The 14,792-nt window shown below is 37.5% G+C and overlaps 4 protein-coding genes across 4 annotated transcripts; 2 read left to right on the plus strand and 2 right to left on the minus strand.

Annotated features, from left to right (window-relative positions):
* Window positions 1-1,134: 1,134 nt before the first annotated feature.
* LOC110723479 lies at window positions 1,135-3,865 on the plus strand. Its single transcript, XM_021902834.1, has 4 exons — window positions 1,135-1,687; window positions 1,839-2,354; window positions 2,519-3,142; window positions 3,255-3,865. Exons 1-4 carry the CDS (start codon window positions 1,135-1,137, stop codon window positions 3,863-3,865), a joined length of 2,304 nt encoding a protein of 767 aa, XP_021758526.1.
* Window positions 3,866-4,076: 211 nt separating this feature from the next.
* LOC110723480 (protein MAIN-LIKE 1-like) lies at window positions 4,077-5,411 on the minus strand. The gene has a single exon (XM_021902836.1). It carries the CDS (start codon window positions 5,409-5,411, stop codon window positions 4,077-4,079), a length of 1,335 nt encoding a protein of 444 aa, XP_021758528.1.
* A 1,513-nt stretch (window positions 5,412-6,924) lies between these two features.
* Window positions 6,925-11,490, plus strand: LOC110723708 (PAP-specific phosphatase HAL2-like). The gene is made up of 4 exons (XM_021903056.1): window positions 6,925-7,589; window positions 8,929-9,598; window positions 10,132-10,464; window positions 11,123-11,490. The coding sequence occupies exons 1-3, from the start codon at window positions 7,430-7,432 to the stop codon at window positions 10,433-10,435; spliced, it is 1,134 nt and encodes a 377-aa protein (XP_021758748.1). The 5' UTR covers window positions 6,925-7,429; the 3' UTR covers window positions 10,436-10,464; window positions 11,123-11,490.
* Window positions 11,491-11,806: 316 nt separating this feature from the next.
* On the minus strand, window positions 11,807-13,520 carry LOC110723481 (probable disease resistance protein At1g15890). Its single transcript, XM_021902837.1, has 2 exons — window positions 13,451-13,520; window positions 11,807-12,972 (listed from the first exon to the last, which is right to left on the minus strand). Exons 1-2 carry the CDS (start codon window positions 13,518-13,520, stop codon window positions 11,807-11,809), a joined length of 1,236 nt encoding a protein of 411 aa, XP_021758529.1.
* Window positions 13,521-14,792: the final 1,272 nt, after the last annotated feature.

The raw sequence follows: 14,792 nt of genomic DNA on the forward strand, positions 1-14,792 counted from the left end.
ACTTGAATGGACAATTATGCCCTTTATGCAATTTGTGTTATAAAAAGGACCTTGTTCCCCATTTGGACACATTACATGAAACGGTCCCCTCACATTACGACCTTGCTATCCCGAGCCTCCCAAAATCGGTCCCCACGACCTTAAAACCGAATCGGTCCCCACGACCTCCTTAATTTCTTTTATTTAAAAAAAATAATTAGTCGTAAAATTTTTCGACGGGTCTTGGGTCATGAACGGCAAGTGGAACATTCGTACGCCGGAGAATGCGTCGGAACATTCTGTAAGTTTTCTGTTTTTTTTTATTTTCTGCAAATAGGATATCCGCCTAAAATTTCCGAATGTCCTAGGTACATGCGCCTAAAATTTCCGGATGTACCATGGAACATCCGGAAATTTCAAGCGGAAGTAGAGATCCGCCTGAAAAATCCGGATCTTCCATGGTAGATCCGGAAATTTAAGGCGGATCTACCTAGGGACATCCGGATATTTTAGGCGGATGTCCCTTTTTATTTTTATTTTTTTAAAAAATGTTAAGTACGTTTAATTTTTTTTTAATGTTAATTAAGTTTGTTTTTTTTTGTTTTTTTTCGTGGTCTTGTGATTATTGTTGTGATTTAGTATTTGATAATTAATGTAATTTTTTTGTATTAATATGATTATTATTAATAATATGATTATTTTTTGTAACATTATTATTATTATTATTTATATTATTATTATTATTATTTAAAATATTATTATTATTATTATTATTATAGTTGTTGTTGTTGTTATTATTATTGTTGTTGTTGTAGTTGTTATTATTATTATTATTGTTGTTGTTGTTGTTGTTATTGTTGTTGTTGTTGTTGTTGTTGTTGTTGTTGTTGTTGTTGTTGATATTGTTATTATTAATTAGTAGAAATATAATTTTAATACTATTATTATTATTATTATATTATTATTATTATTATTTAGTAATTATGTTATGGTATTATTGTTTTGTATTTGTTGTTATAATTGTTTATTATTATTTTTAATATTATTATTAATATTGTTATTGTTTTGTTATTATTATTATTATTATTATTATTATTATTATTATTATTATTATTATTTTGACATAAACCATGTTTTGTTTAATTTGTATAGGATATGGAATCTGAGGAAGGCGGTGACGGTGTGAATTATAGTGGGAATTTTGTCACGGATACGTTTTTCCTTACATTTGACGATGCAGTTACATGGGCTGATGGTGTTTCCATAAAATTGGGATTTATATTGGTGAAATCGTCTTATAACAAAACCAGAGATGGTCGGCCGTTTTGGTATTTGCGATGTGATCGGTCACGAAGGAGCAAGCCGAGAGATTTGGAGAACGCGATACGGAAGGACACCAAAACCAAAGCTAATGGTTGTCCATTCTACATCAAGATATATTATGAAGTCAACACCGACAGTTGGAAGATCATTGCGAAAAATGATCACACCGGGACACGTAACCACCCATTGATTGTGTACCAAGAGGGTCACCGTAAAGTGAGCGGATTGAGTCTGGGTGCAAAACAGGTTGTGCGGGACATGACAAAGTCCAAGGTTGCTCCCCGTAACATCATGTCCACTATTGCCGAGCAATTTCCTGATGATCATCCAAACATCCAACACATTTACAATTGTCGAAATGACTTCAGGATGGAGATGTCCGAAGGTAAGAGGAGTTGTTCAACAATTTCTTCATCTGGCGAGAGAGAGTAAATACATTTACTGGGTCACGAACGATGATCACAACGTTTTGCAACATGCATTTATGGTGCACCCGATCATGGTCAACATACTCCGCACATACCCACATGTCATAGGTATGGATTCTACTTACAAGACCAATCCATATAACATGCCTTTCTTTGAGGTAGTAGGTGTGACACCGACAAACCAAAATTTTCTAGTTGGATATGTTTTCATGCGCGACGAGTGCACGGCTAGCTATCGGTGGGTGTTGCAGAGATTAAGGGAGTTGATTGGGTTTGATAAAGAGCCATCTGAATTTATTTCAGACCGTGATCTTGGGCTATGTGCGTCTTTGAGAGAAGTCTTTCCAAGGATGTCACATTTACTCTGTCTATGGCACATCAACAGATATGTGCAGGATAAGGTGACGAAGATGTTCGGAAACAAGAAGGTTGGTGTTAGTTTTAGAGCTGGCAAATGGTTCAAAACCGTGAATGCAACAACACAGGCGGAGTATGATCATGCTCTAGCTGCCATGCAAGTGAGGTGTGGAAAATATCCGGCAGTCATTCAGTATGTTCAGAGAACATGGCTTTGTCATAAGGAGAAATTTGTGAAATTTTGGACGAACCAGGTTCTTCACTTTGGTAACACCACCAACTGAAGAGTTGAGAGCCAACATTCAGCAGTGAAAAGTTGGTTTGAATCATCCACAGGTTAGTTGTATTATTTTATTAGTTGTTCTCGTTGTTACATAATTGTAATTATAATAAAAAATTTAAATGTATTTACTAATTTGAATCATTGGCAGCTTCTTTGGATAACGTATGGGCCCGAGTCCATTTTGATATCGGTAATCACATCATACAAATTCGTAATGACTTGGAGGCATCAAGGTCTAAAATTGGTCAGATGTACAGACAGTTGCCACTGTCACGTATAAATGGCAAAGTGTCTCAACATTGCTTGAAAGAACTGGACAACGAGACGAAAAGGATGCGGGATTTGAGTTACCAGGTCCATGAACGGTGTGGATGTGCTATGCGTGTGACCCATATTCTTCCATGTGCTTGCCAGATACATGATTCGATAATTGCACAGACAGGATTGTATAGCAACCAAATTCATTCTTTCTGGAAGACACTGGTTATTGGTGATGGTGTTAACATTCCTGAAGTTGTTAATGATTCGACCGAGGAGGCTACACATTTTCGGTCCCTAATTGATGAAGTCATGGAAAGTGACCCGGCCGTACGTCGAAATGTAACGCGAATCATTGAAGAGGAGCTACATCCGGATCATACACACCTTGAAGAACCACATGTCAACCTTAACACTCGTGGTCGACCGAGGAACAATGACACCATGCGTGATCGTAGTTATTTTGAGCATGTGGACCGTCAACACACTCAACGTGGTGGTGACCCAGAACCAGGTAATATAAAATTTCTATATGTAATATTAAAATTTCTATATGTAATATTAAAATATGTAAACTTAATACTTGTAGCTTTACTAATAATTTATCTTTTAATTTTGTGTTGTAGATCTGAGTGACATTAGTCAATGCAGGTATTTGAACTTGCTTCCAGGCCCAATGTTGTCGTACATTTCGTCTTGGAAGGATGTCATTGGTGATGGGAACTGTGGCTTTCGTTGTGTTGCCGACTTCTTCTTTGGCGATCAGGCGCTGTGGTTTGACGCTCGGGAAACAATAGCAAACGAGATCGCTGGTTATCCTGATTTGTACGAACGGATTTACGGGCTTGGGCGACTTTGGATGAACGTAGAGCGTATTCGATGGGATGGTGGGGCTGTCGGGGAGCGGCATTGGATGGTTACAATTCAAGATTTATTTCCTATTGCTACGTGGTTCAACGCAAGGGTGATTTGTCTAAGGGTAGGCCTAGTACCAACTTGCTACTACCCATGCATCACAGTCTTATCGCTGAGGGCACACAACGGGGTTCGGTCACCGACTCGAGAGTTTGTGATTGCTACAGTTGGTGGATCACATTTCATCCGTCTTGACCTTGTACCTGATTCACCTCTTCCACCGATCGTCGTTTGGTGGACTGAACACCACGAGGATAGTGTTAATGGATGGGATCAACAATATCAATTGAGAAGGGACATGTGGGATGCATTAGTTAGGTAGTTTGTATTGTACATTCACTAACTTTGAACATTTGTAAGAAAATTAGAATTATGAAATTAATTTTAAATGTATTTGCTTTTAATCTAACATGATATGCAACAAAACATAAAATATAAAAATAAATAAGTGTCTAGTTTATACATTACATTTAAAAAAAAAAAAAGTTCATAACATAATTAAAACCACTAACACAACTTCTAATAAAAATAATCTAAAGTCCCATTTTTGACTTCCAATCAAATACAAGCTGCTCAGTCATTGTTCGAGTCTCACTCGACATTTCAGGATACTGCATGTAACCAGGCGCAACCGAAGGAGCTGCAGCACTAAGCCTGGTGAGGGCACCTAAAACTACACTCTGAGATACCCCAGGGACAAACCTCTTCCACATCACATCTGTCATCTCGGTCGGGAAGTCTACCCGATACATCTTCAAGTTAGTCGGCCTCTTGGCCTTCTCTGGCCTGATGATCTCGCGGGGAATGCCTTGCACGAAACCAAGCTGGCGCACCACTCTATCAGGCATGTACGGTTCAATGATGTTACGGTACTGGATGCAGCCAATGAATAAAGTGGGGGGCACTCGTAATGCAGGATCAGCTCCGTACGGTAGCCAGTTCACCTCACGGTCAGTAAGCGCATCAATTCTAGTACGAAAAGATAACAGGCGCTCCAGGTTCTTGCTATGACATCCCGCTCCAACATCCCAAGTAGACGCACGAGGCATTTGAAGGTCCCGGGTCAAGGTACCCTGCTGTGGCCGAAAGCACGGAAAATACTCGTAAATCCACGCTTGTAGAAGCGTGAGACAACCAGCAATCGAATCAACACCTTTCCGTGATGTCGTGCCCAATTGCCGATACAAGTAGGCCAGTGCAGCTGTTCCCCAAACATACTCGTTAATAGGGACATCCATGTAACATAGCTCGTGGAGGAAGGAAGGATGCGTACGGTTACCACTCTTGTCTACAAACAGTCTACCTCCAAGCACTAACCACAAGTATCCATTAAGCTGATCACTAAACTCCCGGTCAACCGCCAATGTCGACTCAAAAATCTTATCAGTCAACACCCCACTACCCTGCCAAATGGTCTTTGTGCCGCAAATCTCAGACAAATCATCTGGAGTCATATCCATGGTGATCGAGCACGCGTCCCGTAACACGTCCGTGCTAGGAGTAATGGTGACCATATTGCCTGCGACACGTAACCCAAGTATGTTGTACACGTCGTGCAACAAGATCGTAATCTCCCCAAATGGCATGTGAAAGGTGTTCGTATCTGGCTGCCACCTCTCAACAAAAGCAGAAATCAACGGCCAATCAAGTCTTTTAAACATCAGGCCGGGCAAGTGAGACAACCAGCTAGCATCAATTGCCGCGAGGTCCTTCACAGATTGACGACCTCGCCAAGTGAACAAGTCAGAACATAACTTTGTCCTACTCAAACAGCGCAAAACACTATGCTCCTGCTCGATCCAGATATATCGTGCCACGTGACCGCCAAAACTAGGGATAACAGACCCATCCTCAGGCCCACCCGACATCGGTTACTGCACTAACCATGCCTTTGCAGAGCTGGTAGTAGGCTGACTCGATCCACTACCAACAAATCTCCCAAACTGACCCCTATATACCATATGGTAATCTTGAGGGTCCTGTTCTTCATCCCGTTCACCAGCATGACTAGCCGAGCATTCGTCTTCCTCGTCAGATATGGGTGCTCCACTTGTAGAGTACAAGGGCCGACTACTACGTACCAGACTGTTGGCCTCCCGACCAACCACTAGTAGACCCGTATTGCTGCTGCTCGGGCTGAAGCGGTGCTGAACGAGATGTCTGTCTCCTAACAGACGCATTCAGACGTCGTGATATTGCATGTCGAGCACCAGAACCCTCGATCTACATAAAATAAATACAAAATCCGATCTTAGTAATAATAATAATAATAATAATAACAAAAAAAATTAAAATTAACAACAACAACAACAATAACCATAGAAGGCCAAGAATAACAACAACAACAACAACAACAACAACAACAACAAATAAAATTAACAACAACAACAATAACCATAATAACAATAACAACAACAACAACAACAACAACAACAACAACAACAACAACAATAACCATAATAACAATAATAATAACACTAATATCAACAACAATAATACTAATCATAATTAAAAATATTAATAATAGTACTACTAATAACAATAATAATATTATTATAACAACAACAACAAAAAAAAATAAATTTAACAACAACAATAACCATAATAACAATAATAATAAAAACCCTAATATCAACAACAATAATAATAATACTAATCATATTTTTAAAAATAATAACACTACAAAATATGCTAACCATAATAATAACAATAATAATAATAATATCAACAATAATAATAACAATAATAATAATAATAATACTAACCATAACACTTCAAAATAACAACAAAAATAACAAAATCCAAAAAAAAAAAAAAATTAACAACAACAACAATAACCATAATAACAATAATAATAAAAATCCTAATATCAACAAAATAATAATACTAATCATATTTTTAAAAATAACAACACTACAAAATATACTAACCATAATAACAACAACAACAATAATAATAATACTAACAATAACACTTCAAAATAACAACAAAGATAACAAAATCCATAAAAAAAAAAAAAATAAATTAACAATAAAAAAATTAAAAAACCATATTATTAACGGGGAAAAAAAAATTTGGAACTTCCGCCCAGAATTTCCGGAAGTTCCAAGGAGGATTCGGAAATTCCAGGCGGATCCTCCTTGGAACTTCCGGATTTTTTGGACGGAAGTTCCAGGTTCCGTAATTAAAAAAAATCACCTGCTCGCCTCCGTCGCCGCCACCTCCGCCGCTGCCTCCACCGCCGCCAAAACTCCTCCCTCCGAATGTCAGCCTTATTCTCCTCGAATCACCCATCTTTTTTGTGTTTTTGATGATTGTTGTTTTTTTTAAAAATGAACAAAAAAATTTGGAAGAATTTTTTTTTCAGAATTAGAGTGTTTTAGAGAGTTAGAGAGAGAAGTAAGAAAGTGAGAAATGTTGGTCGGGAAGTGGAAAAAACCGTATTTAAATGTTAGGGGTTAAATTGAAAATTCAAGTCAAAATGGGAGCGTTACCCGGTAAAATGGGAGCGACGAATAACAACCCCTAAAGCGGATCAAGTAAAAAAGAACGGAGTATTACAATCTTATGCCAAAAGAGTTAGGCCACTTTGCCACACTCACAAACAAACGGAAGGTGCATATGAAATCATTCTTTTCAATTTTCAATAATACTGTATAATTTACGAATGAAAAACCAACCAAAAAACGCAAAAACTCTGTTACAAATTCCTTTCTTATGGAAGAGAGATTAATGGACCAGGAACTTCCACCCTCTCAAAAGCTCTAAAATCCCTTCAATTTTATTTTTTTTATTATTATTATAATTATACCATGTAATTCCAATTCCCATCTCCCAATTTCCCTCATTTTCTCTCTCCTCGATTTTGAATGAACCTGGACAAAAAATGGCGGAAGGTGAGTTTTTGTTTTCCAAGGAATTGGATGTTGCTGTTCGAGTTGTTCATTTGGCTTGCGCTTTATGTCAGAGAGTTCAGAATAGCTTGCTTTCTGCTAATGCTTCCCAGGTCAATTCTAAAGATGATGATTCTCTTGTCACCGTTGCGGGTAATTCTCTTTTCTTATTCATATTTGTATTTTTTTGGTTTTTATGATTTGGGTTTCATGAATTTTGGCATGAATTTGGTGTTTTGTTTGATGGGTATGCTTCAATTGTATGAATGTTTTCTGGGGATTTTTGTATTGTTTTGGTTTAATGATTTTAATGGCAATGTGGGTTGATTATGAATTTTTGTATGATGCTGTTATGTTTTAATAATTTACATTTTTGATAATTCTGGGTCCCCTTTAATGGAGTGTTTGATTAAATAATTTTGATAATGTTGCATTAGTATTGATTGTTTGATAATGGTGTATAAATGATTAAATGTGGATACCTTTACACTTCTTTAGTGGAGAATTTGGTTAGATTTTTCTTACAACTTTGATAATCTTGCATTTAGTATTGATTATTTGATAATGGTGTTTCAATGAGAATACCGTTAGATTGAATGTCTGTTGTACATTATACATACAATCTGAGTGTACTTAAGAAATGATTATGGTTTGAAGTGTTAATTTTATAAAGGTTTATACTTTGAAGGCTGTTATGAATTTCTTTCAAATTCACCAATGTAAAGAAGTAAAGTATTCTTTCCATGATAAATTTTGCATGATTAGCCAATTAGTGAAATTCAATCTGCCGAAGAAAGTGATGTAATGGAGTGTAAGACTCACAATTGTTATTGAAGTATCTCTAGAGGGCTTTTCAGAGAAGTCCTATATATGTCTCTGGAGGTTACTTTCTAACGAAAAGAACAGAATGGCAACTCATAAAATGACTATGGTTGATGCTGTGTATGCCCTGTCGTGCAGTCGTATCAAGTTGTGAATCAGAATTAGAAGTTTTCTGGTCTAATTATAGCTTGGTAAAAAAAAACATAAATTATAGTGCAAGGTGCACCTAAGGGATTTTTTTTGCTCATTAAAATCTTGAAATGAGAAAAATATAATATCAAATGAGCAAAAAAACCACCCCTCGGTACACCTACCTCTATGGCTCTATGTGCGCATGGATGTATATAAAAGGTGTTCCTTAGTGAATTAGAAAGATGTTCTGCCACTAGCTTTTTTAAACACTAAATCATACGTAGTAGGAGTTTTATTTATTTATTTTTTTGAAGATTGTCTTACCTTTGCTTGAACAGCATTGGTGTATCAATGTCAGTAGTTTCTTTTTTTTTTTTTTTTTTTGGTTATGTTTTTGCAATCAACTATGAAGTTAGTTTGGTTTTGTAAATTAATGGATAACCTTCACACTTGTGTATTCATTCAAATTTGACTTTATATTCGTGTTATGCTTTGGGCACATGAATTTGATGACAGATCGGCATTACTGCATGAACAGATTATAGTGTACAAGCTGTTGTTAGCCAAATACTGTCAGAATCTTTCGGAAGCCAAAATTTGTCCATTGTTGCTGAGGAAGATGCACAGACTCTCTCAAAGTCTGACTTATTGCAAGCAGTGGTGAATACGGTGAACGAAAGTTTCTCAGAAGCTCCTAGATTTGGTCTTAAAGTGTCAAACATTCCTCTTGCCCCCAACCAAGTGCTTGAAGCCATTGGTCGATGCAACTCTTCTGGTGGTCCTAAAGGAAGACATTGGGTTTTGGACCCTGTTGATGGAACCCTGGGTTTTGTACGTGGCAATCAGTATGCTGTTGCCCTAGCATTGATCGAGGAGGGAAGAGTAATACTTGGAGTCCTGGGGTGCCCCAACTACCCTGTGAAGAAGGGTCTAGTGAACCACCATCATCAACTCACACCAGAAATGTCCTCCGCCTCTCCTGATATGTGGGAGAAAGGCTGTGTAATGTATGCAAAGAGAGGCACTGGTAAAGCATGGATGCAGCCATTAATTCATGGAGAATTGAAGCTTAACTTGTTTGACTCTGCGAGAAAAATTAAAGTTTCCTCTGTTAAGGATCCAGCTCTTGCAACATTTTGTGAACCAGTGGAAAAAACCAATACCAGTCATTCTTTCACAGAAGGGGTTGCTCACAGTGCTGGACTTAGGTGGGTGTATTTGAGTGTTTGTGTGTGTTTGACTACCAAAATAACATTCTATTTTCACTGATGTTCTCATTGTTTAAGCCTTGAGGTGAAGTTTATCTCATATCAATCATGAAATGTGAAGTCATGAATATAGTAAGACCTCTTTCTAGATTGCATGTCCATATATAATATGAAGTATGCAATTAGGCATGTTCTCAACCTGCTCGCACATTTAACTTAGTATTTCAAGGATTGGTTTGTATTCTCTTTTGTGTTATCTCGTTTGTCCTGTGGTTATATGCACCTCCTTTCTTCTGCTAGATATGAGAATAATTTTCCAAAACTTGATGCTGTAAAGTGTCAGTTTGGCTTTAGTGGCAATGTTATCAATGCAGTTAAATCATACACATGTAAAATCTTAACTTGGCTCATACATGAAAGGCTTGATACCTCTCTGATAACTGTAATGTGACTAATGTCATCATTGTTTATTCTTCAAGTTCTACAGTTTGTATTTGAACCTTACAGCTCCAATTTAAATAAATTGTTTTCAGGAAGAAGCCTTTGCGTGTATATAGTATGGTGAAGTATGCAGCCATAGCTAGAGGAGATGCCGAAATTTATATGAGGTTTGCTACAGCTGGTTATAAAGAGAAGATATGGGATCATGCTGCTGGTGTGCTTATCGTACAAGAGGCTGGTGGTGTGGTAACTGATGCCGGAGGACGCCCACTGGACTTTTCAAGGGGAGTGTATTTGGAAGGTCTTGATCGTGGAATAATTGCTTGTTCTGGAGCTGTATTACATGAGAAAATTATAGGTGCTGTTGATACTAGTTGGGAATGCTCTCTCCTCTGAAGCCTGTGGGAGTATCATCATTTAAGAAGGTAATATGTCGTAGTTAAATCCTTCTCTTTGATTTCTTGCTACTTTGGTTCATCTTTTAGCCTCAGCAAGTGGATTATGGCTATTTTTTATATAATCAGGGATTTTATGTCAGTGAGGCCGAGGCATTCATTTTACTATATGTTGGAGTGTTGAGAATGTGATAGTCCCTTACCTTTCGTATTGACCATAAGAATTACCAACCCTTGTGAGTGGGTAAAAAAGAGAAACTACAAAATAAATTCTTAGCACACTTGTGACTAATCATAGTTTTAACATTGATGTAATAATACATTACATTGTACTTTGTTCATTCTTATTAAGCACAATTTTATAGTTCATTTGTCTATATATTGTCAGCAATCTTCTTGGCAAGGATTTGGAGGGGGGAATGAGTTGCTTCTTTTATGGATAGTGTATTCATTGAGTCTGCCCTAGAGGTTGGATAGTGTATTAATTGAGTCTGCCCTAATGCCTATGAGTCGGTAGTTTGGTCACTGTTGAGGCTGGATACCAAGGCAATGGTGTAGATAGGCTTCAATTCCACTTCCTTTGCTTGATTATCGCCTCCTAGAATTATTCATGCACATTTCAGTTCCTATAGTTTCTATTGTAATGGGTGTTAGCAGCTGAGACCATCTTTCAATGCCTTTCTTACAGCTGAACTGCAATTTTGAAGTTTCTGCCGCTGCTTCTTCCAGTGAACTCAGGAAGGATGCCCATGAAGAAAAAAAAAAAAAAAAAAACTTCCTGCAAAGACCGGCCCAGCAACTAGTGCACTTGCTTTTCCATTTTTTCGCTTCAAACAGGCGTCTATATTTGTGGAACTGCTCTATATTTTTTCCTTGGCATCGAGTTGCACCTGTTGAATTTTGTTGGCTAAAAGAACAGATTTATTACAGTTAATACATTAATTCTCTTTGCTGTTGTTACCTGTTCTAGACCAATGTTCTAATTGGGGATGTATTAAGATGGCATACATTGAATAAGAAAACTCAATTTCAAAGAAAGTTTGAGAAATTCCTTCACGACTAATTTCTAGTTGGGATTTTTACTGCAACGGAGCGAACATAGACAAAGAAGTGAACATGAGATAGAGATACTCAATATAACTGCAACCTCAGCCCCTTTATATTTCATAAACTTTGTCAGGCTCTTAAATTAGATATGAACGTGTAAAACACCTACTTCAGAGAATCAGAGTTCAGTGTTTTTACTATCAACATAAGCATGAACTTTCCTTTCAACTTAACATACAATTTCATTAACTTATCGTCATTCTTCATATGTTACTGCATACCAAAGGGGTTGTTAGGGTATAAACTAGAACAAATCTTCGATACATTATCCTTTTAACATCTCATTGAGACTATTCTCCCAGGCGCCAATGTCATCTTCTCCTCTCAAATTTGTTGCCTGTTCGACAATTTTGAGAGGCACACCCATACATTGCTTGACAATTCTATGGGCTACTTTTTCTATTGGAGGCTTAAGCTCGAGTGCTTGTTGCACCTGCTTAAATAGATACAAAGCTTCATCATCCGGAAGTGGATCTATTGCTATTATATTGTTCTGGCACCCAATTTTTCGACACACATCAGGAGACCGTGAAGTGATGATCATTTTCCCTGTTCCTGCACCAAGAGGAATTCCTACCTTATCTTCCGAGAAATATTTCTTCAAGCCGTCTAATATCAGCACAAAGTTCCTTTGTCGCAATGCTCGATGCAAAAAAGCTGCCCTTTTTGGCAAGTCCTCTTCCTTCAAATCAATTCCTAAATCTTTTGCTATAGCACCCTGCAAATCATATTCATTTTGGTCTTCAGTTACTGTAATGAAGTAAACATGTTCATAATATCTTAACAGCTGATTATGAATGTTTTTCATTACAACAGTTTTTCCTATTCCTTTGATTCCATGCACCCCAATTCTAGTAGCTCCATTTCGTCGTAACCACGTAATAATTCTCCTGCTATTCTCATTCGCAGCCTTGCCCACCAGCTGTGTTTCCACGAATTCCACTCGTTCTCTAACAGGAGACAGTACCTCTTCAAAGACTCCCGAACAGTAAAGATCATCCACCTCTCGAATCAGTCTCTCAACAAGATTACCTAACCAAGCTCGATATAAGAATTTCCAGAAATAACTAGTTTCTCTCAACATATCTTGTAGCAACAACGTTTCTAACTCATTGCATTTGGTTCCAGCAGAAGATATCCAATTATCAACTTCTCTTTTTCTCCGCCTTCCTGTCTGAAACTCTTGATCTTCAACCTGCATTATCATATCATCTAGTCTTACATGCAACCTGTCCCTTCTTTCATGGAGTGTTTGCACGTTGACGTTGAGATTGTTGTAGAAGTGGATCCACCGTGGTAAACTGCCAATGAAGTCCAATGCATCCTTAAACGAATCAATCCCATCTAAGATCTTTGTCAAGTCCAAGCGTTCTGTTCTTAGCAAACAGACTACTGTAATTAACAGCAGCAGCGCCGTATATACTACATTCACTGCAGAAGAAAGGAGCACACATTAAAAATTCCCTAGTCTATTCTCTGAATTTGCCTGTTCATAATTACTTCATCCAGAATCGATCAGATTTCATAATCCCAAAATTAGAGAAATCCTCACGATTCTTTTCATATAATGGCGTATAGAGAAATCCAAATACTATCTTAGGAGATGTGACAACTATAAACGTTACAAATTTACAACTATCCCGGAAATTTGATAGTATACGTGACTAATACTTGTGTTTAGATAAGTGACCACCCCCTAATGTTTTAAATTGCAGTTACTTTTATTGAATTTTAATTTCATATTTCACAATCAACTAAATTAAAGACAATCAATGTATTAACTTCCAAAAACCAGCATCTTGTAAACTATAAATCTAGATAGGTTTAGCCTCATCAGATATATTTCTGTAAGACTCGGGTAATTTATTACTCCGTACTAATATTATGAGAAAATCTCCGAAAACTTTACCAACTAAACTAGCTATATCGGCTATCTCATAACATTTTGCTTTCACTACAACTGTTGCAACAATCAACATTTGGTCAAGTTGCAAAATTTATTGCTGTTAAAGTTTTACCGATAGAAAGTTTTATAAAGGAGTAAGAGAAGATGGAGAAATTGATTATGTATATTGCTCCGGTAACATGGCTTATATAGCCAAGAGTTTTACATATAATGCCACACAAGTTCACAAGTCTTTGGACTTGTGTGAACATTGTGAAATCAAATCAAATAATTATAGGCATTCATATTTATCTTCTAACACTCCCCCTTGAATGCCCATACTTATTATACAGAAAGGTATTTGTTGCCTCATTAAAAACCTTGCTAGGTAAAACTCTTATGGGGTAAATACCATAGCTAGGGAAAAAGAGTACAACGATATAGTATTATATGCTTTGGTATACTGCCTCGTTAAAAACCTTGTCAGGAAAAACCCGGTGGGATAAAAACCTGATCGAAGGGAAAAAGAGTGCAGTACATATAATACTCCCCCTGATCTCAGCATAGTTCACGAAGATGTCGCATTCCGATTTTGTGAACTAACTGTTCAAATTTCTTCGAAGGAAGTGATTTGGTGAAAAGGTCGGCAAGATTTTCACAAGACTGAATTTGCTGGATATTTATTTCCTCGTCCTTTTGCAGATCTTGTGTGAAGAACAGTTTTGGGGCAATATGTTTCGTATTATCTCCCTTAATATATCCTTCAGTTACTTGGGCGATACATGTTGTATTGTCTTCAAAGATGATGGTTGGGTCTTCTGTTATTGCGTTCATCCCACACTCCTTTTGGATATTACTGATCATCGACCTCAGCCACACACATTCCCGTCCTGCTTCATAGAGGGCTATCAACTCTGCATGATTTGATGATGTCGCGGTCAATGTCTGCTTTGTTGATTTCCATGATATTGCAGTGCCGCCATAAGTGAATACATATCCATTTTGTGACTTGGCATTTTGAGGATCTGATAAGTATCCAGCGTCTGCATACCCAATGAGAGCAGCATCTTGTTTTGGTTGGTAATATAAACCAAGGTCTTGTGTCCCTCGTAGGTACCGGAGTAAGTGTCGAACTCCCTTCCAATGCCTATATGTTGGTGCATTGTTGTGCCTGGCTAACAAATTCACAGAGAAAGCTATGTCGGGTCTAGTATTGTTAGCTAAGTACATTAAGGCTCCAATTGCACTTAAGTATGGTACTTCTGGACCCAGAACCTCTTCATTTTCTTCTCGGGGTCTGAATGGATCATTTTTCATATTCAAAGAACGAACAACCATTGGGAAGTTGGTTGGGGTTGCTTTGTCC

The sequence above is a fragment of the Chenopodium quinoa genome, unplaced genomic scaffold, assembly GCF_001683475.1.
Source record: "Chenopodium quinoa cultivar QQ74 unplaced genomic scaffold, ASM168347v1, whole genome shotgun sequence".
NCBI classification, from domain to species: domain Eukaryota; kingdom Viridiplantae; phylum Streptophyta; class Magnoliopsida; order Caryophyllales; family Amaranthaceae; genus Chenopodium; species Chenopodium quinoa.

Coding starts and splice junctions, on each gene's coding strand:
- LOC110723481 (XM_021902837.1), bottom strand. CDS start 13,520: ATGTTGATTGTTGCAACAGTTGTAGTGAAAGCAAAATGTTATGAGATA. Junction 12,973..13,450: donor CGATATAGCTAGTTTAGTTG/GTAAAGTTTTCG, acceptor TTTCTTCTGCAG/TGAATGTAGTATATACGGCG.
- LOC110723479 (XM_021902834.1), top strand. CDS start 1,135: ATGGAATCTGAGGAAGGCGGTGACGGTGTGAATTATAGTGGGAATTTT. Junction 2,355..2,518: donor GAACCAGGTTCTTCACTTTG/GTAACACCACCA, acceptor AATCATTGGCAG/CTTCTTTGGATAACGTATGG. Junction 3,143..3,254: donor TGGTGGTGACCCAGAACCAG/GTAATATAAAAT, acceptor TTTGTGTTGTAG/ATCTGAGTGACATTAGTCAA.
- LOC110723480 (XM_021902836.1), bottom strand. CDS start 5,411: ATGTCGGGTGGGCCTGAGGATGGGTCTGTTATCCCTAGTTTTGGCGGT.
- LOC110723708 (XM_021903056.1), top strand. CDS start 7,430: ATGGCGGAAGGTGAGTTTTTGTTTTCCAAGGAATTGGATGTTGCTGTT. Junction 7,590..8,928: donor TTCTCTTGTCACCGTTGCGG/GTAATTCTCTTT, acceptor CTGCATGAACAG/ATTATAGTGTACAAGCTGTT. Junction 9,599..10,131: donor GCTCACAGTGCTGGACTTAG/GTGGGTGTATTT, acceptor AATTGTTTTCAG/GAAGAAGCCTTTGCGTGTAT.